Source organism: Crocuta crocuta, unplaced genomic scaffold, assembly GCF_008692635.1.
Source record: "Crocuta crocuta isolate KB4526 unplaced genomic scaffold, BGI_CrCroc_1.0 scaffold36, whole genome shotgun sequence".
Taxonomy (NCBI): Eukaryota; Metazoa; Chordata; class Mammalia; order Carnivora; family Hyaenidae; genus Crocuta; species Crocuta crocuta.
The window spans coordinates 7,507,774-7,534,682 of NW_027532203.1; the positions used below are offsets into that span (position 1 = coordinate 7,507,774).

General features: G+C 47.1%; 1 protein-coding gene across 1 annotated transcript in view; it reads right to left on the reverse strand.

Annotated features, from left to right (window-relative positions):
- Positions 1–7,722: 7,722 nt before the first annotated feature.
- The window catches only part of LOC144242589 (O-acyltransferase like protein-like), a 65,665-nt gene continuing 46,478 nt past the window's right edge, over positions 7,723–26,909 (reverse strand). The window contains exons 10-16 of the mRNA XM_077777555.1: positions 26,144–26,309; positions 24,449–24,528; positions 18,750–18,863; positions 17,089–17,221; positions 13,854–14,040; positions 8,418–8,560; positions 7,723–7,900 (exon numbers count right to left, since the gene is read on the reverse strand). Of these exons, the coding sequence (XP_077633681.1) occupies positions 7,775–7,900; positions 8,418–8,560; positions 13,854–14,040; positions 17,089–17,221; positions 18,750–18,863; positions 24,449–24,528; positions 26,144–26,309 (949 nt within the window). The 3' untranslated portion in view covers positions 7,723–7,774. The remainder of the gene's footprint in view (positions 7,901–8,417; positions 8,561–13,853; positions 14,041–17,088; positions 17,222–18,749; positions 18,864–24,448; positions 24,529–26,143; positions 26,310–26,909) is intronic.

The following is a 26,909-nucleotide window of genomic DNA, read 5'->3' on the forward strand; positions in this document are numbered from 1 at the left end:
CGTGGATCAGCCCCCAAGAACCCTGCATCTTGTCAAGTTCTGTCATTTTACAGAGAAAGAAACAGAGGCACACTGACACCATGTCAAGATCGACAGCATGACTTTTTTAATGAACAACGAAGTAAACATAATTTGCTTGGGACCGGAAAATACAGTATGCCTTTTGAAACAGCGCACAATACAAATAATACATGTTCGGGTCCATCAGCGTGGCTGTGAGACCTGATGAAAAAGCCCTTCAGGACTCCCTCCCCTTCTCTTGTGATGTGAGCAAATATCAGGTTGTTTGGCAGATTCAGTCAAGTTTCCCGCAGGAGACTTAGCACGCTTGGCTGGGGTGTATCTGCCAAGTTCAACACAGAATGACCCAGTGCTGACGGCCCCAGATACACGCCAAGTCCTTCCATATGGGGCTTTGCCTCTGAGTGTTCCTGGTTTGTGAGAAATCAGCAATCAAAGCGATCGTTCTAAACTCAGAGTTTCTCAGCCTGGGCACTATTGACTTGTGTCAGATAATTCTTTGATGGGGGGTGGGGGTAGCTAGCCCATGTATTGTAGTATCGAATAGTATCCACGGCTTCTGCTCGCTAAAGTACAACAAAAATGTCAGCAGACGTTGCTAAATCTCCGCTGGGAAGACAAAATCGTCCTCTCTCGCCCACTGAGCACTATTTATTTATTTAACCTTACAAACTGATTACGTTATTTATCCAACCTTACAAATCTACCTTACAAAGAAGCAAAGGACTTGTAGCGTGAGATCAGGAATCTTTACTGGAGCCTTTTTCTATGGATTTCGTGAATAAAACCGCAAAAAGCACAAGCCAGAAGGAATAAGTTGGTAATTTTGCCTATATTAACATGCAAAGCATGTATCATATACAAAGTTGCCGCTGATTGGGAGAAGGTACTTGCAACACAAATCATCAACAAAAAATCCACCTTTGGGATAAATAAAGGACATCTTAGAATCAATAATAAAAAGAGAAACACCCAAGAGAAGAATGGATGAAGGATGCGGCAGGCAGGCTCTGGAAGAGAAACTCCATGGGGCCATTATGCACTTGGAAAACAGTCAGCCCCATTGGTAGGCCCGGAAATGCAAACTGAAGTAATCGTGTAAGGCCACAAGTCTAAACGTCTAAACCAAACTGACTCCATGACAGGCTTTAAGTTTCCCCTCTAAACTAGAAGGCCTGAGTTCCAGCTTCCCCGAAACTATCAGGCAGTTACACATTGCCCAAGGCAGGAGAAACTACCCTTGCAGCACCCAATCAGGAAAGGCCAGCGACCACCCTCCACATTACTGAGGGAGAGGCCATAGATAGAAACTATAGATAGGACCCTGTTACCTAATGTTAAAGTTAACCTGTTAGTTGCCTAACAAGACCTTAGGCTCGCTCTGTGATTGGTTGAATTTAAAGGTACTCTAAATGTTGTAATTGGATCCCACCAAAAGTAACAAACACTCTAGACAATGTGTATGGTCAAACCCGCTGTCAATGATGTTGAATTATTATGATTGGATCACTGTTCCCATGTCACAACTTCTGTAACTCCCCCGTCTCAAACCCCATAAAAACCCTACTCTGCCCTTGTTCGAGGCTCTCAGCACGGACCCATATGCTGGCAAAGTCTGTGAGCCCGAGCTTAGGCCCGTAATAAAGCCCTTTGCCTTTGCATGCATGACTCGGTCTCCCTGGTGGTCTCTGGTCGGTGAGGATACTGTGATCTGGGTATAACATTCAGATAACACCTTACATTCATCAGGGATTTAACAGTAAATTAACAGGCTAATAGAACTATGTGCTGGGGAGGGTCTTCACTAATGGTATCTACTCCCCTTCCTCCACTAGTGAAGGTGAAAATTGGCAAAATCGCTTTAGAAAACTGGATAGCATTATCAGCAAGGGTTGAATAACCAGATACCTTGAGTCCCTGTAATTACTCTCCTGACTATACACCCTGGGAAACTAACATATCGCCATGAGGAAACACACACAAAGAGTTGGTTACAACCATGTTTGCAATCATGGAAAACTGGAAACATACCAAAGGTCTACCTACCAACTGGTGAAAGGATAAATATTTAAGGCACACATGCACTCAGTAAAACACTATGAACACTTAACAATGAATTGACCGGCTAGACAGATGATGTTTAACAGGAAAAATCATATTTCAAAAGGATATTAACAGCATGGATTTAATTATATAGGGCTTGAAAATAACATAACATATAAGATTTATAAACATCTGCATGTTGTTAGTAAACATATAAAAATGTGGCTGAAACTTGGATAAGGGAGGAAGGAAATGAGATGCAGGAGGTCTACAATTGTGTTTACAATGTTTTATTTTTAAACAAAAAGAAACACAACTGAAAGAAAAGTGCAAAATGTTAACCTGTGTTTATTAGAGATGATGGACATGTGGGCTCTCGGTCATTTCAATTCTGTAGACTTGGAATGTCTGAAATATTTCATATTTTTAAATATTAAACGTTTGAAAATAAATACATCTGGACAACGCAGAACTATAGGGATGGGAGACGGTTGCTAAGGGCTGGGGTGACTACGTGCATTTGTCAAAACTCACGTAAGTGCACACTTTTTAAAAGTTTTTTTTTTTTAAATGTTTATTCATTTTTTGAGAGAGGGGGAGACAGAGCCCAAGTCGGGGAGGGGCAGAGAGAGGGAGACACAGAATCCAAAGCAGGTTCCAGGCTCCAAGCTGTCAGCAGAGAGCTCAATGCGGGTCGGGAACTCACCAACCAGATCATGACCTGAGCGGAAGTCGGACACTTAACCGACTGAGCCATCCAGTTGGGTATACACTTTCAGAAAGTATACACTTTTAGAAAAGGTGGATTTTTAGGAGTGCTTGGGTGGCTCAGTCGGTTAAGTGTCCGACTTTGGCACAGGTCATGATCTTGCTGCTCATGAGTTCGAAACCTGCACCGGGCTCACTGCTATCAGAGTCCTCTGTCCCCACTCTGTCCCTGCCCGTCCCTTGCTTGCACTCTCACTTTCAAAAATAAGTAAAAGATTAAAAAAAATAAATGGTAAATTTTATTGTATATAAGTTATACCTCATTTAAAAAAAATTAAAAATTCATCTAATAAATGTGAGGGGAAGGGTGCAGAATTAGACGTTGTTTTATGAGCCTCTTAGCAAATAAAAATGAAGTACTACATAAAATTACATTGTTGCTTGAAAAAGTATATTAATGAATTCCTAGTCATAATCCATGAATTTTAAAAATTCAACCGCCATTTTAAGTCATAATCATCTCTGTGTACTGCATAGTCTGCTGAGACACCCGGCACTTTGTCCCCTCCTTAGTCCACAGCAACACGTAGCTGCGGGCCATTGCTTCCTGCTCTGGCAGCCCTTTCCCAACAATGTGTGACATTCACGTTACTGGTCCTGAAGTCCTTACAAACAGGTGGTTATTAGACACATTCGGTTATTGACTGAGGACTGAACAACGGAAGAATCGCTTCTTTGTCCCGCCATGTTTAGCAGAGGCAGTATCTTCGCTCATCTCAATGACAGTGACGGTTCTGTTCTCTCCTGTGTAAACTCTTGCCTCCAAATGCCTTTGCTCCATGCGTTCATTTTAGACTCGGTCTTCCAGATGCTAAAGACGTTCCTCAGGTGGGACCTGGTTCTGCCCACGATTAGAGGGGAGAACTAAAAAGCTGACAGAAGCCAGCTCGGTGACCACACGTCCCTGTTAGCCCATGACCGAGGGGTGTCAGGACAGGTGTGGGCCCAAACCCACAAAGTCCTGGGCAAACAGGGATGAGTTGGTCACCCTGCTTTGAGCCCATGGTTTGAACCTGTACCGTTTGAGCTTCACTGGAGGGCACCCAGTGAGGACACTTTGGGGACAGACTTTTATGTCAATAGTTTTCAGGCTTTGGTCTTGGGCCCATCAGAATCCCCAGAGAAGCAACTTCCAGTCTTCTACCCGGAGGGTCAAGCCCTGCGAGCCTTCAGGATACAACATCCAGACAGTCCCTTGCTGTTGGGGTTTTAGTACAGGGTCTCCACCTCAAGTCGGCCCGGCGTCCCTCAGTCCCGCTGTCGGCCTCCGTGTGCCAGCCTCGCCCACCTTCCTGTTCACAGGATGCTGAACAACAGCCCCACATCCTCACAGGGCTGAGGGACGTGAGGACAAGAAGCACGTTCTCCTTGACGCCCCCACCCGCTTCCGCGAGGACAGCCTTTCCCAGAAGCCCCCTGGGCATACTCCTCCCTAGGTCTCATTGGTCAGAGCCGGGTCACATGACCAAACTCGGACCAATCACCAGCAAAAGCACCAAAATTGGCTTCTACGAAGTATGGGGCTTCCTCCCTGTGTGGGCACGTGGATGCCGGAACGTCAGAGTTCGTTTAGCAAGGGAGGAGGGGACAGGAATATGGGAGGCCACCGAAAATGGCTGCCTCTGAGCATCTATTAGCGCAGCATTGTTTCAATCCCAGTTGGGGGTCTATGGACTATAGTTCTAAAGGCTTTTCACCTTTTTGAAAGTACTTCGGAGCTTCCCAGCTTTGACCTTCACAGGAAGGGGGTCTGCTTGGGCCATTTGAGGATAAGTATCTTATCAAACTAAACATATCTAAGACCTGGTTGAGAGGTGCCTGCCTGTATGCATGAGAAGCCTCCTAGAAAAGAAATCACCTACAAAAAGAAGGGGTTAGGGGCGCCTGGGTGGTTCAGTCGGCTGAGCATCTGACTTCAGCTTAGGTCATGATCTCACGGTTCGTGTGTTCGAGCCCCGCATCGGGCTCTGTGCTGCCAGCTCAGAGCCTGGAGCCTGCTTCGGATTCTGTGTCTCCCTCTCTCTCTCTGACCATCCCCTGCTCGCGCTCTCTCTGACTCTCAAGAATAAATAAAAAGTATTTAAAAATTAAAAACAAAAAAAAAGAAGGGGTTAATTCCATCACTGCATCAGCCTCCCCGCCATTTATTGAATACCAACTGCGTGCTAGTCATGGTGGTCAGGGCTAGCGGTGAACAGGACAAAGGTAAAGGGGGAGCAATTGTCACTCAGATTACCCTCCATCCCAGCGCCCATCAGCTCACTGGTGCACCCAAGGGAAAATGACCTCTATTAGACTAAGGAAAATCTGCAAAAGCAGTTTCTGTAAAAACACGCTGAGCATTTAGCAGAGCTGCATCAAAGCCTACATGAGAACGCACAGATGGCACAAGGTGGGGCAGAGGGGGCTTATCTGCTTGTGGCATTTATGTAGATGATCTGTGCTCTGGGTGGACACAGTGGTCTGAGCAACAGCCGGCCCAGCCCACATCCTGCCCAGAGAGGTCAGAGGAGAAGGCGGCACGCTTGGAAGAGTGGCATGGGGACCAGCGGCTCTGGGCAGTCTGAGGGCTGGGTGGGGGTGGGGCAGCGCAGTGGAGAGCCAGCCCCATAGAAAAGGAACTAGGAACAGGTGTTTACAAGCTCAGCGAGCTATCCCTGGACTCCCCCAAGGCCAGTCAGGAGGAACTTAAGGGCTGGAATTCCTTTAGATCCGCCGGGGCTGACTATACTGTCTATGTGACCTATCCACGGGTTAGTATGTGTGGATAAAACATGAATTTCCGAATTTAGGGAGAATTGGAGGAGGCATTGATGCTTGCTCTGGGCTGATGTTGCTGCCTCTATAAATTTGCTTCAGTTTATTATACACAAAAATAGAAAAAAAAAAACACAGTACAATGAGGCCCCCCATACCCATCACCCAGCTTCAAAAATTATCACTACATGGTCAATCCTGTTTCATCGTCTCCTCTTCCTCCTGATATTATTTTGAGGTAAATACCAGATTTTATCATTTTGTCCATAAATATTTCAGTATGCAGCTGCGAGATAAGGGCTCTTAAAAAAAAGAACACGACCACAATACCACTATCACACGAAAACATCAATAAGTCCTTAATACCATCGAATATCCAGGCAGTGTTCAAATTTCCCACTGTCTCATAAATGTCATGTGCTTTTTTTATAGTCTGTTTCAGGATCCAAAGAAGTTCCACACATTCTATAAATCTTAAACTCCTAGGGAATTCCAGGTCGAAACAGAAGCCAGAACAAAATTGGATTTCTCCATCCCTACTTTATATGTTATGAAATTGCAATAGTGGAGAGGGTATTATTTTCCTTATTTAAAAAAAAACAACAACTTTCAAAGGCCATGTCACTAGTCATTATGAAAGCTATTTCCACAGCCCCAGTTTTCTAGCCTCATAACCAGAAGCGCTTGGCAATTTGACTGCCCAGGCATGTTAGCAGGCAAGTCATTTCCCACCAGAGTCCACCCAGACTATAGTGTTCCTCCTATAAATGCCAAATACCCTCAAGGTCTCCTCTGAGGCTTAATTAAATCAGAGGTGCCAGATCAGCCACCAGAGGGCTCCCAAAGAACTCCATGAACTTGGGGGTTTCCCAAAAAGCCAACTTGGCGCCAGGCAGGGACTTATCCCTTGACTCAGGTCAGATTCTGCCAGGAGAATAGACCAGGCCTCCGGGAGATGAGTCTCCCCAGGGTTGGCTGGAAAAGGACAAGGTCAATTGCCCTGTCAAAGGATTTGAGGCTTGTGGCCCCTCCCACCCTCCAGTGGTAATCTTAGCAGATCCGCTTGGAGAGAAACAGTACATACAGAGATGGGGAATATTTCATGCTAATTAGCCCCTCATGGCTCTGTGATTGTTAATAAATCCTTTATTTATTAAGTACACAAAGAGAGTGTTGTTGTATGTGATATTAAGCATATGTAAGTAGAGATGGGTAACGTGAAATCACACACTCAGGAAGGAACACCAGCCTGAGAATCTGCACGCCCTGGTCTTATAAATCTCTCCATTTCTAGGCCTCGTTGCTGGACACAGAGAAGCTGAGATGGAAGCCATTGACTAGGATCTCGTCCTTTTCTGTTGAGAGTTTTGTTGAGGGACTATTTTCCTTTGCTAGGGTTGCTGTCACAAAGTACCACAAACTGACTTAAAATAGTAAACCCCCTCACTGTTCTGGAAGGCTGGAAGTCCTAACTCAAGGTGTGGGCAGGGCTCTGGTCTCTCTGAGAGTCGAGAGGAGAGTCCTTTCTGTAGTAGCTTGTGAGGGGATTAGGACTTTGCATCCTTTTCAGTGGACACATTCAACCCATAACAGTGACTGTGTTGTAAAATAGATAATGTTTGGAAGGCCTGTAACACACACCCATGAATTGTGCACGCTAGTGGGCCATACAGTCCTGAGGCTCCAGGATAGAGTTACAGGTCTACAAAGGTATCATAATAACACCAAGATAATTATGCTGTGAAAACCTACATACTGTGATTTTACCAATAAATGTGAACATAACCCAAATTGCATTAAATTCACTAGATTTGATGTTTTCCTATGATCATTGGTATAGAAAGTACATGCAGAACAAGACACCACAAATCTAGATTGTTTCGTTTTGTTTTTTCCTAAAAAGGTACATCAGAGGATGATTATTATGCTACCAAATAGGCTATCACAGGACTCTTTTATATAGTAAACACTCAGAACTCTTGTATGCATTAAGCACAGAGAATGTGTATACCTTTTTTTTTGTTTGTTTTTTTTGAGAATGTGTATACCTTAAGCATTCACAAAATCAGAATCCGCACACCTTTTCAGGAACACAAGCATTTGTTACATAAATGAGGCCATGTCTACTTTTGCCCATCACCAGCAGAAAAAGATGCTGCCATTCTTTCAGGTTTTACCAGAATGTTCATGGCCCAGCAGGCATTGGCCCCAACAGGTACCGCTTCAGCTCCTGACACGGTTTCTCAATGAACAGCGTCAGGGCCAGCCCAGTGATGAAGGTCAGCAAACAGTGTCCAGAGAAAAGATAGAACTGGAGAGAAAGAGGGGCAGAGTGGATGCAATCCTACTACCAGATTCGTACTGTGTTTGGGTTTAAAGGGCATCACCCTGGCTGTATGATCTAGATCTGTAAGACCAATAGCCCTGAACATTAAAAATAAAGTAGGGGTGCCTGGGGGGCTCAGTCAATTGAGCATCCCACTCTTGATTTCGGCTCAGGTCATGATCTCACAGTTTGTGAGTTCAAGCCCTGCATCGAGCTCTGTGCGGACAGTGCAGAGCCTGCTTGGAAGTCTCTCCCTCTGTCTCTCTCTGTACCTCCCCCACATGTTCTCAAAATACATAAAAATAAACTTAAAAAAATAAGATAAATAAAATCAAAGAAAGATATTATCCCAAAGCCCCCCTCTGAGAAAACAAAGGATAACAGGCTCCTAGCAACCACCACAACAAAACAAGCTTCTCCCCAAGCCAGTGGGGTGCTTGGTTGCTCCGGGAGAGAAGGGACAGTCGAGCCACGACAGAGCAGAGTGTGGGGACTCACTCACCATGTTGGTATCGCTGTAGTGAATGAGTGTTTCTTGAAGTCCGTTGTAGAGCATGATGAGAATTGGATGTACCAAGTAGCAAGCGTAACTGATGCTGGCCAGGAAAGCCCAGATCTGGCAGGAAAGCAGCCGGTTCACCAGCCCTGGAGGGAACAGACAGCATGATTCATGGAGCCAGGAGCTCCTCTCCGATTCCACGCGGGTCTTGCTGGGCGGTGTGCGGCCTTCTAATAAGGTCTTTATTCTTCTAATTTTTAAGAGAAGTGCCAAAAACAAAACAAAAAACACTTCCCTTTGCAGGAATATGAAAACATAAGATATGCTAATGCAGAGTTTACAGTCAGTTTACTTCCTTAATATGATTTTAATTCCCGAGCACAAAACATCCCACATAGAAAGCAAGGTGCAAAGTCCTTCCGCTGGCCTGGGTTTTAGCTCAAGATGCAGCACGGATGCTGCTGGGCCCTGGGACGAGGCGGTTCGCGTCGCCTGGCTTCAGACTCGTCATCTGTTACTGAGGGGCTTGCATCTGATCAACCTGTAGGTCCCTTTTGGAACAAATATTCCATAACTTCTAGAACTGTGCTGTCCCACATGGTAGCCACTACCCAATTTGGGCTATTTAATTTAAATTAATAAAAACTGAGTACAGTGAGGAATCCCTTTCTGCACAGGATTTACTGCCATCTGTAGTGGTGTGACTAGCGGTCTCCCAAAAGCTCTGTCCAGAGCTGGGCTTTATTTGGAACAAGGGTCTTTGCAGATGTGATGAAGGTAAGAAACTCGAGATGAGATTATCCTGGTCTAGAGTGGGCCCTCAAATCCAAAAACGAATGTCCTTGTAAGAGACGGAAGAGAAGGAAGGGAGGAAGGAAGGGAGGAAGGAAGGGAGGAAGGGAAGGAAGGGAGGAGGGAGGGAGAAAAGAAAAAGAAAAAGAAAAAGTAGAAAAGAAAAAACTTAGGTTTCTCCTTTGCACGAGGCTCAACTCAAGTGCTCAGTTGTGCATCACTGTTGTATCAGTTTCTCAGGACAAAATCCTTAGCACCATCCCAGATTCTGTTCTTTTCCCCATATCCCAGAGTGCTGCTAATCCATCTTTAAAACTATCTATCTCAAATTGGACCATTTCTCCCCATCTCCTCCGCTAAGCCCCCCATCAAATCCACCAACTCCTACTCCATGGCCCTGTATGGTAGCTTCCTGATGGATCGGTTGGTCTCTCCGCTCTCATTCTTGCCTCCCTCCAGTCCCTACAACATCCAGAGTCCTCTTTTAAATCACAGGTCAGGTTATGTTACATGACTTTTAAAATAAAATCCAATCCTTCCGCATGGCCTTGAAGACCCTGCATGACCGGGCTGCTACCCTCCCCTGCGCTCGAATTCCCATCTCTCTCTCCTTGCTCCCTGATTCCTATCTCACTGGCCTTCTTGCTGTCCCTCCCACCCACTAAGCCCATTCCAGGCTTGAGAGCTTGCCACACCATCCCCTTTGCCCGCAATGCTTTTATACCACATATTTGCAAATGCACGCCTATCCCAGTTACCCTCCGGTCCCTGCTTTATTTTTATTCACTATATATATCCACACTGAAATTATAAATGTATTTACTTAACATGGCTCTAGACTTATTTCCTACGGCTGCTGCAATAAATTGCACAAATATTTTGGCTCAAAACAACAACAATTTATTCTTGCATCATTACGGAGACAAGAAGTCCAAAATCAGTATGGCTGAAATCATGGCGTTGACAGCATCCCATTCCCTCTGGAGGCTCTAGGGGAGAATCCGATCTACAACTGATCTACAAGAGAGAGATCTTTTCTTGTCTATTGCTATATCCTCTGCAACTTGAACAGCAGTTGGCATAAAGCAAGGCTTCAGTAAGTATTTTATATGATTGAGAGAATAAATAGAGATGGGCTCACAGACTAAAGATACATTTGCCCCCAAGTGAATGCCAAGGGATAAGATCAACTAAGATGTTACTGGGGACCAATGTAGTTATAGGAAAATTAAGTCAACAAAGAGCCTGTGTCACACAGGTAAACCAAACACAAAAGAACATCCTTAAAGCAAGCAAGATCCTGTTCACGTCATGAGCTACAACTGGCTCCAGTCAACTATTAATCACATTAAATTAATGTTAATTCAGATCTTGTTGGTTTTATAGTTTTATGGTCACCTTATTATTTTTTTGAAGACTTTATTTTTAAGTAATCTCTACCCTCATCATGGGGTTCAAACTTATAAACCCAAGATCAAGAGTCGCATGCTATACTGACTGAATCAGCCAGGTGACCCATATTTTAAAAAAAATTTTAATGTCTATTTATTTTTGAGAAAGAGTGAGACAGAGTGTGAGCAGAAGGAGGGGCAGAGAGAGAGGGAGACATAGAAGCAGAAGCAGGCCCCAGGGTCTGAGCTGATAGCACAGAGCCTGACACGGGGCTTGAACCCATGAACCATGAGATCATGACCTGAGCCTAACTTGGATGCTTAAATGCTGAGCCACTCAGGTGCCCCAGGTGCCCCATTTTTATGGTTACTTTATAAATTTGTTTTGACTTTATAAATTGATGTACTATAAACATAAACATTTATGTCTAGATTTATGTATGCTCATGTTTAGGTAAAATTAGAATTAAAACAATTTAAGCTAATACTAAAGATCCAAAGACTCCTTATTCCTTTGGAATGGGTCCATATATTACTAAAGTTTGAGGACCACTGATGGAGAAGAGGGTACTGGTGAGAGAGTTTAACTGGGGGAGTCACACAGTCAGAAAATGACTCTGGCAACTCAGCAGAACATGACTTTGCGTGGATCCAACCCCGCATGGTCTACACTGGCCCTGACTGAGATGATGGAAAGATGATTTGAGGCACCAAGACCCCTTCTCATCCTGAGAGTCTCAGCGAAACACTTCTTCAAATGTTCCTTTACAGATGTACTTTTCTAAAGGTCACCGGGTGGACACATATTTTCTAGAATTGCATCTCACTCATCACCTCCTTCCTCTACCTGCTAACCAATCTAGCTATCTTATAGCTCTGGAGAGGCAAACCTGGAACATCAGTGGCACCTGTAATTGTGATTGGCTAATGAGAACACACTTTGAAAATAGATATCACTCAAGAATGCATCCAAGGACTTGTCTGTCATCTGGATTAATGGAGGTATTGTCCATGCTCAGGCTAATAATTGATAGCACTTAACTCCACTGAATGATAATGCTGCAAATTTGATTGATCTTTTTTAAAATATTTATTTATTCATTTAGAGACAGAGAGAGAGAGAGAACGTGAGTGGGTGAGGGGCAGAGAGAGAGAGAGAGAGAGAGAGAGAGGCCCAAGCAGGCTCTTCACTGTCAGCGTAGAGCCCAACAAGGGGCTTGAACTCACAAATGGTGAGATCATGACCTGAACCGAAACCAAGAGTTAACGCTTCAGTTGACTCAGTCAGTTGACTGAGCCACCCAGGTGCCCCAAATTTGATTAACCTTCTTTTTTTTTTTTTTGTAATGTTTATTTATTTTGAGAGAGAGAGAGAGCGAGTGAGCCAGGGGAGAGGCAGAAAGAGAGAGAGAAAGAGAATCAATCCCAAGTAGGCTCTGTACCATCAGTATAGAACCTGAAGCCGGGCTTGATCTCACAAACCATGAGATCATGACCTGAGCCAAAATCAAGAGTCGGACATTCAACCAAGTGAGCCACCCAGGTGCCCCAAATTTGATTAATCTTCTAACTTGACCTATGACCCTCCCTCCAGCAGGTTATTCTTCATTCAGCATGACTTTTACATTAGCCAGGAATCCAGTGATGTTACCCCCATAGCCTGAGGAGCCTGGGTCAGGCCAGGGAGAGTAGTTGCCTATGTTCTGAGGCTCTGAGGACAGCTTATGGTCATTGTCACCAGGTAGGAGCAGTGTTAGGGTAGGGTCCTGTGATTCAAACAGCTGCCCAGAAATGCAAATACATCCATCAGAGAGAATGCAGCCCATTTCTCTTTAACATCATTTCTCCATATAAGGAAACACTTTTAAAATTAAAATATTATATATTCATCAAATTCAAAAACAATTTTATTAATCAAACATCTGAGAGGGGTTCTATCGCACAGAAATGATGAGCATGGGCTTTGGGCATTGGCTTTGCACTCGGTCTGAGGTTCATTTTCTAGCTCAACCACTACCAAACTGTGTGACCTTCGTGTTTCAGCTCCAGACACCATCTTTCTCACAGAGAAATAGCACGTGATAGTTGTACCCATAGGGGTGTGACCAGTGTCAGCCAGGATCACATGGGTGACATTCTCCGTGGGGCCTGGCATAAGCCTGTGCTCAATCAGCAGGAGTTGTTATGAGCATTTTATCATTTTCCTCCTTAAACCATGAATCTCAAACACCTTGGATGATGCTAAGTGGGTTGAGTTCACAGCCAAACTTTAAACTCAACCTGATTGGGGGCGCCTGGGTGGCTCAGTCGGTTAAGTGTCCAACTTTGGCTCAGGTCATGATCCCACAGTTAGTGAGTTCGAGCCCCATGTTGGGCTGTGCTGACAGCTCAGAGCCTGGAGCCTGCTTTGGATTCTGTGTCTCCCTCTCTCTCTGCCCCTCCCCTGCTTGCACTCTTTCTCTCTCTGCACCTCCCCCACTTACACTCTGTCTCTCTCTCTCTTCCTCAAAAAGAACTAAACATTAAAAAATAAAAAAATAAAATAAATTCAACCTGATTCTCTCCCTAGCCTTAAAGGTGTCATGGCTCCACCTGGCTCTATTTCCAACCCTTCCGGGCTTCTGGGCAGTGTGGGGCCAGAGCTTTTTCTGGATGATTCTTGCCAGCCTGTCTCCTGTCATTTTATGACACCTCAAGCATCCAGTTCCTACCTCATGCCAACTGGAAAAGAAAGGGAAAAAAACATCAGGTGATTTGGATAGACATTTCTAATCTGAAGAAAATCCCTTTCTTGTCATTTAAGCCCCTTTTCTGCTTGACTTTCCACACATTGAGAGCCAGGCTCAATAGACAGTTACCCCGCCTACCACAAGGCTGGAGGGGATCTTGGGAACTATTCGGTCTATACCCTCTGATAAGGAAACCAAGGCCCAGGGTGGCTGTGACCACAATGGTGTCACTGGTATTTTGTTCTTGCTATATGACCCTCTGTTCTCCTCCAACTTCTAAACTAGCTTCATTAGAGGAGCTGCAGATTTTTCTCTCAGAACCTGCATTTGTACATAAACCAGTGTAAAAATCTAAAACAGACTATGGGGGGGATCCCCCAGGATATAAACAAATTGATGTCTTTGAGTCAATATCAGTCATTCAACAGCAAATAAAAAGTCCCTCCATGTACACTGTGTTTTCACATTTGTCACCTTTGAAGGGGCACAGTGTGAACCTATAAGCAACCCCCTCTGCTGCGTTGTACCTCCATAGCCTTCCTGACACGCAAACAGGACCCAGCCCACGGCTGCCGCCCACAGGGTCCGGTGGAGAGCCTGGTACAGAGCAGTGGCAGGTGAGGAGGTGGCAGACGAATCATCCACTGCGTATGCCAGAGCGACAACTGTGAATAGGGTAGACAGGCAGCAAATCCAGCCCAGCAGGGCCTGCGTCTGCAGGGAAAGCAGAGACACGGGTCAAGTTCATTCTGGCCATTGTGTATTTACCTCCTTTTACATTAATTTACTTTTTTGTGTTATTATGGTCACGTTCGGTATCTATTTGTAAACCTCAAAGTTCAAAAAATAGAAGGCTCAAAGTTTCATTAAAATAGAAGGCTCAGATTACCGGTTATGACAGGTTAGGTTAGGGGTCACTCTGAGGTGTGTGACCACAGAGAGATCTTTGTGGTGATGGCAGAGTTCTGTGCCTTGCTTGTGGTGGCAGTTACACAAATCTCCACGTGATAAAATGGCACAAAATTGCCATGAATCCCAAATAATTATTAAATGAAAGTTAAGAGAAGAAAAAAGGGTAAAAAGAAAAGAAAACCTTGGAACCCACTCTTGATCTCCCGTTCTGTTCCTCAACCAAATAAGGCTCTTTGATTGGTTCTGTCCCCACCAACAACTCAAGGGCCTCCGGCACCCAATCCGTACCTAGTCTGCACCCTAGTCACTGGGGTCATAAAATGGCAGAAGGAGTGGGAGAATGGAGAACTTTCCGGCTCAGAAAATAGCTCCATGGGTTAAATTCTATTATAGACCTCAGTTCAAGGTTTTAGATTTTAGGTCACCTAATTTGACCCTTTTAGACCCAGACCTGTCTTCCAAAGAGTCTCTCACGCTTCTAAGGTGCAGTTCCCAGGCTGCTATAATGGTGTCTCCATTGACCTGAACTAGCATCTTATCAGTCCACCATCTTGTCCCTGAAGGCAAGCTCTCCCCTCCTGGGCCTTTCAGATTCCTGCGGGAGGCTCCGGCTCCATGCGAGGAAAGGCATTTCCTCAAGGGGCTCTCCACAAGCCCCCTCTTTTAGGATAGGATCCCCTTCACTTTTTCACTCATAATGCACACTGCCTCATCTCATTCCTAGTATATGGTAGAGGCCCCCACTGCCTCAGGCTCAGACTCTGTGTTCTTATTTTCTGGGCTCTAGGGGTTTGTGTTTGGTCTACCCATCCCTTCTCCAGCTCAGCTTGACTTGTGGTCTGAATCTATGCTCCCTGGTCCTGACTCAGCCCTTGGAGTGGTTCACAAACTCTCTGTCCTTGGGGCACCTGGGTAGCTCAGTCAGTTAAGTGTTCAGCTCTTGGTTTCAGATCAGGTCATGATCCCAGGGTCATGGGATGGAGCCCTGCATTAGGCTCTGTGCTGAGTGTGAGACTGCTTGACTCTCTCTCTCTCTCCTTCTGCCCCTCTCCCTACTTAAGCACTCTCACTCTCTCTCTCTCTAAAATAAAATGAAATAAAACAAAATAAAATAAACACACGTTCTGCCCTCATCTTGGGTTTCACCTCTGCTCCCTGGGTACCATGTGACCTGGATGACATTGAAGCACCTCTTTAATGGGACTCTGTTGTAATCATCAGCCGAACTGTGCATCTACACGGGAATATCATAACTCCAGCCTATAGGAGAAGTCACGCAGCCTTTGTATATCCATTCTTCCCGGTGAAGCCCTATGTCCTGTTCCTGCTGTGAGTGACACAAGATTTCCCAAAGACAAGGGCCTCTTCTCTGGAACATCTAGGTGAGGTGCTTACAAGACCTAGACAAACAAAGGTAGCGCCTAAAAGGAGATTTGGCACTAGCACTGTACCCTAAGAGTGCAAGGGACTTCTTGGCCTTTCATCCACTGAAAAGCAAATTATCCTTCATTCGTTCACTTATTGAGTGCCTTCAGTGATTTCAGAACCAGACGCTGGGGAGTCAGAGGTAAGTCAGACGTGTTCTACCTTCAAGGTCTTGTGGGTCAATGAAACCCATATGAAGCACTCTCGCAGAGTTCAAGGGCAACACCAGCTAGTGTTTTAAATAGATTGCCCCAGGTATAGATTTGAGATCAAGAGGTGAGAAGAACTTCAACAAGGTCAGTTGGACAAGCTAAGAGAGGACAGCCGAAGAGACGATCAGCAGGGAGTGGTGGAAGATTGCATGGGAGGAGTGGTCAAGGCGGAAGACAAGTGCAAGACAAACCCAGATTTCCGGTTTGAGTTTTGAGGTTGGTTGGTGAATCAGAGGAGCCAGTGAAGGAATTTTACCTGCAAGGTAAAATCACAGCTTCTTTCCCCTTAGATACCTCATGTCTTGATTCCCAGAAGGAAGCAATGAATCTGGCCAAGAATCCTACCTATAGAAACCAAGGAGCTTGTGCTATTAAAAAGTAGCTATTGGGGGGGGGGGGAACCTGTGTGGTTTAGTAGGTTAAGCGTTCGACTCTTGATTCTGGCTCAGGTCACAATCTCACAGTTTGTGGATTTGAAGGCCCCGTTGGGCTCTGCTGACAGCGTGGAGCCTACTTGGGATTCTCTCTCTCTCCCTCTCTCTCTACCCCTCCCACTGCACATGCTCATGCATGCTCTCCCTCACTCTCTTAATAAATAAATAAGCATTTTTTAAAAGTTATAAAGAAAAAAAGTAACTATAGAGGTGCCTGGGTGGCTCAGTCAGTTGAGCGTCTGACTCTTGATTTCAACTCAGGTCATGATCTCATGGTTCATGGAATCGAGCCCCACATTGGGCTCTGGAGCCTACTTGGATTCTCTCTCTCTCTCCCTCTCTCTTTGCCCCTCCTCCTCTCTCTCTCTCACAAAATAAACAAACTTTAAAAAAAAGTAACAATGAAAAAAACAAACAAGTAACTATGCCCTTTCAGAAGAGAGCCTTGCCATAGCCATCTCATTGGGTGTGTTTTTCCCGTGTCAGTGATTTCTCTGGGTCTGTACCAAGGCTCCAATGGGTGAAACACCACTGGGTTCCAATTCTGGAGCATTCTTAAAGGAGCTCCATGAAGATAGCAGAGAATCAGGCTGTTGCAAGAAGATAAGGTCTCTCTTATTTGCCAGCACCAAGAGACATTGCTAACACAACACAACACAACACAACAAAGTACTGAGCAGTCTGATTTCTGCCCATGGCTTTGGAAGAGCCTGGCCAAATGGGCCACTCCATTTCCAAACAGACGCAGCCCTTACAGTGAAGTATGGTGGCAAATGTACCTTGGTCTTAAGAATGTTTGCCTGGTGGTTTTGGTGCATGAATATGCTCAGAAAGAGGCCCACGAGGAAGGGTCCAAATCGGCAGTAGGGCTTCGTGTAGTACGCAGAGAAGTACAACGCTGTCACATTTTCACTGAGAAACAAAAGAACATAGGCCAAGGGTCATGTTTGATCTAGACATGCAAAGAGGAGTCTCTCAGATGTCCATTGGCACAATCAGCAAAGCCAAAGGAAAATTTGGGGTACGTTTGTCCATTTCCTCAGTAATGACCTACAAACGGCACCCTTGTTCCAAATTCCTTTGGGCCCCTCCCTCCAGGACCCCGAGGAAATACAGTGACTGCGTTCATTTTAAGTAGCTGTTTCTGGGAGCTGGTACGTCAGGAGAGCTCGAAAAATGTGGTTTTCAGGAGTGAACATCTTCATGGGAGGTTTTACAAAATTCGGTTGCTTGGGCCACATCCCCGGGGGTCGTGGTCTGAGATGGTGCTTGCTGGAAACATCAGTGGGATTTAAAATCTCCCCAGGTGATTCTCATGGGCCTCCAGAGTTGAGGACCCCGGGACTAGATGGGAATGAGCCTCTTCCTCAGTCACCTGGCAGTGTCCACAGGGGTCTGTGATATGACAGGAAGGGCATGGTGCTCCCCTAGTAAAAACAACCTGGGGTGTCTTCATTCATTCATTCATTCATTCATTCATTCATTCATTCATTCCCCTCACAAATACACGCTGAACACAATGTGCCAGTCATGGTTCTGGGCTATTTTCCATCGGGAGGTCCGTGAAGCCTGCTCTGAGAAAATGAAGTTTGCACGGACACTTGCCGGAACTGAAGAAGCAAGCCCTGCCAAGATCTGAACTTTAAAGGAAAAGCATTCTAGTGCGAGGGAACAGCAAGCGCAAAGGCCTGAGGAGAGGGCATGCTTGGTGTGTGAAGGTTAGAAGGCTGGTGTGGCTGGTCCAGAGTCAGCAAATAGGGGAGTGATGGAGGGGGGAGGGGGAAGGAGGGTCGGACAGAGATTCTACTTTGAGAGCAGTGGGCAGCCATTGGAGGAATTCGAGCAGATGCCCGACAGTATCGGATTTCCATTTGGGTCACTCTGCCTGCTGCATTGAGAAGAGGTTAGCAGGAAATCCGACCACTTTGCCCTGTGTGATCACACAGGGTGGTTAGAAGGAAAAATCGGTATACATACCTCACTGCGGAGGCGAAACAGCATAGTGAGTCAGGTCCTAGGTTCCACTCACACCCATGCCACTTACTAGCCATGTGACCTCGAAGGGATAACCCCAATTTCCTTCAACTTTAATCTCTCCGGCCAATAATTTGAGCTTCCAAGCTGCAAATGGGCCACGGGAGGAGAAACCCAATATAGCCACGTGGGGGCGCTCCTTTCCTCCGAGAAACATTTCAATGGGCAGAAGTGCGGTTCCCTGTACTTTCAGAGAAGGCCCCCAGCGCAAGGTGAAAGGTTCAGAAGTTTGGAAACAAAAACGCATCAACTTTCCCATCCAAGCCGAACGTTTCCCACCCAGTTTTTCCACGAGCCAGTGAACACAGCGCAAAGAGCCTGGCACTGGCTGGGCAGCCTCCCTGGGAGGTCCTGGCCCTTCCGAGGGGACGCAAGCAAGAGCGGCCGCCTGGGGACCCTGGGTTACCTTGCTTCTGACGGAGCTGCGACCGGAAGGGAGTACGCCAGTGTGAGCAGAGCTGTGGCGGTGAAAGACGCCAAGAACAGCATGGCCCCGAGGAGGACAAGGACATGTTTACTTCTGCAAAGAGAGGACATTGACAGAAGCACTCTTCAGTTTCCTTCACTGCAAAATCTGTGGCCATGAAAGACTTGAAAGCTTGGCAATCAGAGGCACTTCCTGCTAGGCCTGCCTTTGAGAGAGGCCGATGTGGGGGGCAGCTGGGGCAGAGAAAAGAACTGGATTAGCCTTTAAATTTGACCATCTGCTGGCTGTGCGACCCTAGGCAGGACCTTGAACTTGAATTTCTTCATCTTCATTCTGACATTTACTGTGCAGCTCAAAATGAGGCCATGCTTGGGAGAGTTCCTTGCCACCCACGAAGCATTACCGGGACGTAGTAGTGGTTGATTTGGGAGAGAAGTGACTATTAGGCACAGGGGGACACAGGGACACAGAGGGAGTCCAGGGATTGTCCCCCCACCCAGATGCAATTTGAGACAAAGATCTGGGTGCAGGGAGTTGATATGAGGGTAGGAATGAGGGATGGCATGTGGAACAGGGAAGGAGCGAAAGCTAACACAAGGATGTGCTGTCAAGGTGGCTAGTGCTCGATTCTTCCAGAATGTTCTATGGAAGATGCACCTGAAAACTGTCATGGAAGATGAAAGAAAGAAGCCTTTTCCTAGTGTCTTTTAACCCCCACGAGTCAAGGGTGGCTCCACAAAAGTGAATTTCTCCACACTTTGGGACTATGCATGTATAAAGCCAAGAGGGGTCCTGAAGGAGTCCCACGCTGTAGTATGTAGGAAGGTTCTGGGGCAGGAAATGAGAGTTAGGGACACAGGCTCAGAGTAAGGCACTGTCTGGCTGCACCTCCTCAGAATTGTGAGGGGTGGGACAAAGACGATCTGCAGTTGTATAGAAATATCAAAGCACAGGCATAAGACAAGACTATGCAGGCATAACCCTGCCTAGATGGTGCCTTTGACAATGCCATTCCACTGCTCGAAGTTGCCATAGTTCTTCATGAGAAAGGGATAAGGTACCATTCGTTTATCACAAGTGAGGCGAGGAGCAAAAGATTTTTATCCTGAGTGCCAATTCTAGTTTAGTGTTAATGCTCGGAATGGAGGAGCGTTAGCTCAGTGGTGCTGTGATTGATTAGTAATGTCTGCTCTGCCAGTGGGCTGGGAAGGTATGGCAACAATGCCATCTATTTACTGTGCCTTTTGCCAGACCATTTAGTTCTGCCCTCCTTGAATCCCTGGCATTTATACAAGCGTGTTCTCTAAAGGAAAAAAGTTCTACCTTTTATCCTCCCACCATTTAGAAGCTAAATGTAATTGCATGACCACAGCCTTGTATGGTGCTGGTTTTTAGCTGAGGAATTGAAAGTCTACCTTCCATGACGGCCTGAGATTGGGGGCTCAGGGGTCTTCGGTCACAAGGACACTCAAGTAGGTCCCCACCCACTACCTACTCTAGTAGGTCCAGCGTGGGAAGGTACTAAGCATTCATTGTCTTAGGTGAATGGTAAACCATCCAGTCAGGCCACCCAATAAAAACCCACATCCAGCCAAGTCAATATTTGTTTGACTCCCTGGGAGACTTGAGCCCAATCCATGGCACCTCCCCCCAGGAGTCAGACAAGTCTCCACGGGCTAACCACCGCTATAATAAAACTAATAAAGCCTCCTAAAATAGACTGTTATGGGTTGGATTGTGTCCCTCCAAATTCTAACCTCCAGCACCTCAGAATGTGACTCTATTTGGAGAAAGGCTCTCTAAAGAGATAATTAAGGTGAAATGAGGTCATTGGGATGGGCCCTAATCCAATCTGACTGGTACCTTCATGAGAAGAGATGAGAATACCGACAACCACAGGGCAAAAGCCATGTGAAGACAGCCAAGTGAAGACGGCCACATGAAGATGACCACGTGAAGATGGCCACGTGAAGATGGCCACGTGAAGATGGCCACGTGAAGCCCACCATGTGAAGACACGGTGGGGAGGCGTCAGAAGAAACCGACCCTGTGCCAAAGGGTCCCCTCTGCCAACTCGGGTCAGTGGTTTTTATTTTCTGCCTATTTGAGGGGACTACTCCTGGGACCACGGGGTGGGGAAAGGCCCAGCGCGTCACTCGCCAACCACCATCCCCATTCTCTCAAGAGGGTTGGCCCCTCAGGAGGGCCCATTCAGGGGCCATATAGCCCATGAGGAAGAAGGAATAGCATGGTGTCTCCCTCGGGTCTGAAAAGACCCTGGTCTTCCTTGAAAGCCCGTCAGTCCCCAGCATCCTGGCCAGGATTCCCGACAGGATTTCTGTGGCTGTTTCTTCACAAATACCTGCACCAGCAATGAGTGCATCCTGCTGCAAATGCCGCCTCGGAGGGAGCCTGCAGAGGCTTGCCCTTTCTCCTCTGCCAGGGCTGCGGGGCCTGCTGAGGCCTCACACCTGCCCCACCTGTTCCCCGCAGGTGTGTGCCAAGGTCTCCAGAGGCCCTTAGAGCAGCCGTAGCCCATCACGGAACCGAGGCCCACAGAACTGCGCCAGGGGCTCCCCTTCGTCTGGGGCTCTGAGGGCCTGACTGCCTTGTGGGAAGGAGAGTCCACCCCAGTGGAGGCCCTGAGAGCCTGAGCAGGTCCCAGCTCCTGCTCAGGGAGCCCCTCTCCAGCAGCAGCAGGGAGCACTCACCGCCCTCTCTAAGGGGCCTGGGGGAGGGGGAGCTTGGTCATCATCCCAAAGCCACCTTTACCTACTCTGGATCTTCCTTGCCTGATCTACGTTGGGGTGAGGGGGCGACGTCACAGCAATACCTAATCCCCACCCCTCAGTGATTTCACCCTGGGAGATGTGAGTACAAATTAAGCAGGCAGAGAGTGCTACGTCTTTCTACCAGAGGAGGTTCAGAGCTGTTTCTTTTTAAACTTTCGCTTCCAAAATAAATAACAATGTGATTGTTAGATCTCATTTCCACCTTATCAGATTTTATTTCAATCTCATATGCTTTTATCAGTGCTATTATGCCATCAGAAATTGCCCTGCCCAGGGGCGCCTGGGTGGCTCAGTTGGTTAAGCATCCGACTTTGGCTCAGGTCATGATCTCATAGTCTGTGGGTTCGAGCCCCGCGTCGGGTTCTGTGCGGACAGTTAGCTCAGAGCCTGGAGCCTGCTTCAGACTCTGTATCTCCCTCCCTCTCTCTGACCATCCCTTGCTCATGCTGTCTCTCTTTCTCTCTCTCTCAGAAATACATAAAACATTAAAAATTAAAAAAAGAAAAAAAAGAAATTGCCTTCCCCACCTCCCAGCCCCCACTCTGAGAAAATAAGCCATTTGATTCAGATGCTTTTGTTTCAGGAGACTGGGTAGGGAAGAACTTGGACCCGTTTCCCCATGGCTTCTGACTCAGACTCACTATACCAGCAAACCACCTCTGTGCTTAGTGGAATTCACAGAACATTTTTTAATGGTTAGTAAAAAAAACAAAACAAAACAAAAAAACCCCACTCCTGTATACTTAAAGTTAGAAAGCACTGTGTGTTTAAGATATGTGAAAAAGTGGATTTTCCCTTTTTTTTTTTTTTAAAAGGTGTTGAATTCTTAGATTAAATTAAGATTAGGGTGGATTTCTCTTGCCCTGGATGCTTGAATGCTTGCATGTGGCTAGAATGGGCAGTGTCAGAAGTCAGCCTGTGATTAAGGTCTGTCCTAGGAAGAGCATTAAAAGGTAGCCGCAATATAGAGTGAGTCCTAGGGGTGAACTCAGCTTCACCCCTGGAATTAAAGACTTACAAGTTAGGTGTGAAAAATGACTGTTTTCTTACATATTGAAATAACAAGGTTTATATTTTGTTTTGTATTATTAGTAAGATTCCACATTGGCAACAGTGCAATTGGTGGCTGGAGGACTGAATATTGATAGAACCTTTAAGGAAAGCAATTTGTCATTTTGCTTCAAGAGCCTAGAAGCCATTCATGTTCTTTGACCCAGTAATTCCCCTTAAAGATATGTACTCTAAAGAAATATAAGAGTTGGAGACTCTGATCTCCACAAAAATATTTATCAGACCATTATTTATGAAAGCAAATATAGGGGCGCCTGGGTGGCTCAGTCGGTTAAGCATCTGACTTCAGCTCAGGTCATGATCTCACGGTTTGTGGGTTTAAGCCCCGCATCGAGCTCTGTGCTGACAGCTCAGAGCCTGAAGCCTGTTTCGGATTCTGTGTCTCCCTTTCTCTCTGACCCTCCCCTGCTCATGCTGTCTCTCTCTCTTTCTCTCTCTCAGAAATAAATAAAACATTAAAAAAATATTTTTGAAAGCAAGTATAAAATTGGAAATAATCCAAGTAGCTAACACTAGGGAAAGGTACAAGTAGATTACAGTTCACTCATGGAATGGAATGTTATGCACACAGTAAAATTATGTTTACTTAAAATAAATAAATAGAGGCGCCTGGGTAGCTCAGTCAGTTAAGTGTCCGACTTTGGCTCATGTCATGATCTTATGGTTCATGGGTTTGAGCCCTGCGTCGGGCTCTATAGTGACAGCTCAGGGCCTGGAGCCTGCTTCAGATTCGGTGTCTCCTCCTCTTTCTCTCTCTCTGTCTCTGCCTCTCTCTCGCTCATACTCTCTCTCTTTTAAAAATAAACATTTAAAAATTTTTTTGAAAAGAAAAGGATCAGAAAGATAAACACGAAAATATTGACAGGGAATTCACGTCTTCTTGAGTGAGGACTGGGTCTAGGGTGATGGTTTTTCCCTCTCTTCATCCTATTATCTTCTAACGCCTCTTCAATTGAACATGTATTTTAACAAAAAAAAATTTTTTAAGATATGGCTTGGATNTTACTGAGGCCTGAGAGCTTTTCTAGAACTTACAAAAATCAAGGTAATAAGCAGCTCATGTGGGGAACACGTACACTGATGTACTGTAACAAGCACCACAAATTGTTCCTGTACTTTGACCTAGTCTTTCCACTTGGAAATGGATCCCCAAGGAAATGAACAGAAGGAAAGGTAGGACATTCAAAGACAGTCACTGAGATGTCATGTGGAGTCACGAAAAACTGGAGATAATCTAGATGCCCGCCCATAAAAATGGCATAGAGGGGCGCCTGGGTGGCTTAGTCAGTTAAGCGTCCGACTTTCGCTTAGGTCATGATCTCGCGGTTCGTGGGTTCGAGCCCCGTGTCGGGCTCTGTGCTGACTGCCAGCTCGGAGCCTGGATTCTGTTTCAGTCTGTGACTCCCTCTCTCTCTGACCCTCCCCTGCTCACGCTGTCTCTCTCTCTCTCTCTCCTAGAAATAAAAAACATTAAAAAAATTTTTTTTTAAAATGGCATAGAAATCCTAAAACTGTTAAGCATGTAGATCATGTCGCTACACGGAAATGTTTACAAAGAAGGTTAAATGGAAAAGGCAGAGACTAGATATCACCTATGCGCTGATTACAACTGCAAAAACACAGAGGGATTTGTGCAGCACAACGCTTGGAGGAGAAGGTAGAGAAAGATAAACAGAAAAGGATTCGGCGGCCAGAGTGTTCTGAACGGTTCGTTTCCTAAATCGTAAGGGCTGCTCTGCCCAGGGCTGGAGCGCTCGCTGAGCGGGCCGTGGGAGCGGTCCCGTGGCGAGGCACACGGGCCCCAAGGACACTCACTTTCCGTGGAGGAGGACGATCCCCGGCGTGATGAGATGGAACTGGAAGTCGTTGGCGAGGTACCACGTCCAGCCATTACACTGAAACGAGAGGGGCCGAGGTCACTCCCCGGGGCCGCTCGCTCACCTTGTCTCAGCTTCCTGGAGCTGGAGGAGTCCGCTGGGCAGCTGGGGAGCTGGGGTGGCGGGATTTCCAAGGGAAGAGGAAGGAATCTGGGGTTACGGGGACTCCACACACCGCATCTCACTTAACCCTTGTAACAGCCTAGGTGGTGAGTAGTTAGTGCCGGGTGACAAAAGGGAAATGCAGACTTTTCTCTCTTGAAAAAAGCAACACAAGCTAAGCTCCTGGGACAGTTGGAGGAATTCGACTCCATCCCGTCACACGAACATAAGGGACAGTTATCGTTGGAAGGGTCCCTGTGGTTCCCTCTTGCCTGTCTTGCAGACTCTCCCCAGCCCCCAGGGAGGAATGTGCTAGAAAGAAGGCCTGGCTCCTGACATGCTTGTGTGGGAAACCCCAGAGTTCCCACGTCTGGCTGACATGTGTGACCAAAAGCACATCTTTGCGCAGGCTGTCCGTGTTCGTGTGAAAGGAGGCAGTTACCTGCCTCACGCTCCTTCAGTGTGAGGAAGTTCCTGGAAGCTGTCCCCTCCCGGCCTCCAGAGATGACAGGCTCCTTGTTCCCTCCAGTCAACCCCTCACCGTCCCCGGGAGACCAGACTGATCCAGCACAAGCGACAGCTGTCCTCGCCCCAGTTAAAGGGTACTTCCCAAGGTGGGAAAATCCGCGAGTCCCCCCAGCCTGACGGCCCTCACGCTTCCGCCTTCAAAGACCCAAGGCAGGCTTCGCCTCCAACAGGTGCTGGCTCGCGTCCTCGCCACTGGGACCCACATGCGCCCCACGCCAGCCTGCAGCTGGGCACCCCGCCCAGGCTGTCCTCCACGGCCCTGTCCCAGACACGGGCCCATGCGAAGGCAGTTAGGCCGTGATGTTCGCCCTGACCGAGCTGCTGGGGGCTGGCTGATGGGAGGCAGCCATCTAGTGAGTGGCTGTGGGCAGCGATTAGCCGCACTTTAGGGATTCCCTTCTCAGCCTTGCTTCCCGAGCCTCTGTAAAAGTCGGTGACACGACTTAATCACAGCTACGTCACTTTTGTTGACTCCAACGCCATTCTGGGGACTGGAGGGCTTTGGGGGAAAGCCCCGGCCAGTATACACACGTGTTGTGGCTGTGTCCGATGTGCCTGGAACGGGAAAATCGTTCATTATGGTGCAGGTGAGGCGCAACGTTCCGTCCCAATGACAGGTTCTCTGCGTGGAGGGGACGCAAGTACCCTTCCCCTGGGGGGTGACATGGACAGGGACAGGAACACTGACGGAGCAAGGTCGGCTGCTTCTGGGACACACTCCTGCACGGCTGGCCCCTCCGTGCCCACTACCCTGTTCCCTCCCTCTGCTTTTCTCAGCAACCATGCCTGCCAAGGCTGGTTGGGTACCACTCACCCATCCCCAGAGGCTGGCCTCCCAGCCTACAGCCCCCCCCTTTCTATGGCTTCACTTACTCCAGAGAACATGCCAGAAAAAAGGGCATCAGACTCAGGCTGGCCCTTGGGAAGTTCACAAACCATGTGAAACGACACCCCGCATTGGCCCGTGCCCATCCGCGCTCCCAGCAGGTGACACGGGACTCACCGCGCTTTGGACCGACAGGAAATTATTTAGCAACAGCAGATTCGTCCACCAGGCTTGCCGGCAGTTATCCACGTGGAAGCGGGGCACTTCCCAGACAGGCCCCCAGGGAACAAGAGAGAACGCTCCAACCAGCAGGCACACCGAATACATGTGAAGAGGCTGCAGCCTGGCAGGAAAGAGCCGGGAGAGAGAAGGTGACTCTCCCTAGTGGTTCCTTTCAGTCCCCCTGGGGGTGAGCGACAGACGCTCTAAAACAGACTGTGTGGGGTGGGCCACCAGATGTTTCTAAACCTCGAAATGCTCCTGTCGGGGCGCCCAGGTGGCTCAGTCGGTTAAGCACCTGACTTCAGTTCAGGTCACGATCTCACGGTTGGTGGGTTCGAGCCCTGCATCAGGCTCTGTTCTGGTAGCTCTGAGCCTGGAGCCTGCTTTGGATGCTGGGTCTCCCTTTCTCTCTGCCCCTCCCTCGCTCATTCTCTCTCTCTCTCTCTCCCTCTCGAAAATAAATAAATAAACATTAAGGGGAAAAAAAAAAAAGAAATACCCTTATCAGGGACAAAGTACCTCTGTTTTACTGACGGGGAAATTACAGAAGTTTGGGTGACGTGCCCAAGGCGGCCCAACCGCACCGTGGTACTGAAATCTGCCACCAGCTCGCATTCTTCCCCCGAGGTTACCCTGGGTGACGATACCTTTCCTGCTCCCTTCCCTCTTCTCCTTCCTCCCTCCCTCCCTTCCCACCGAACCCCCTTCCAAACAGGATTTG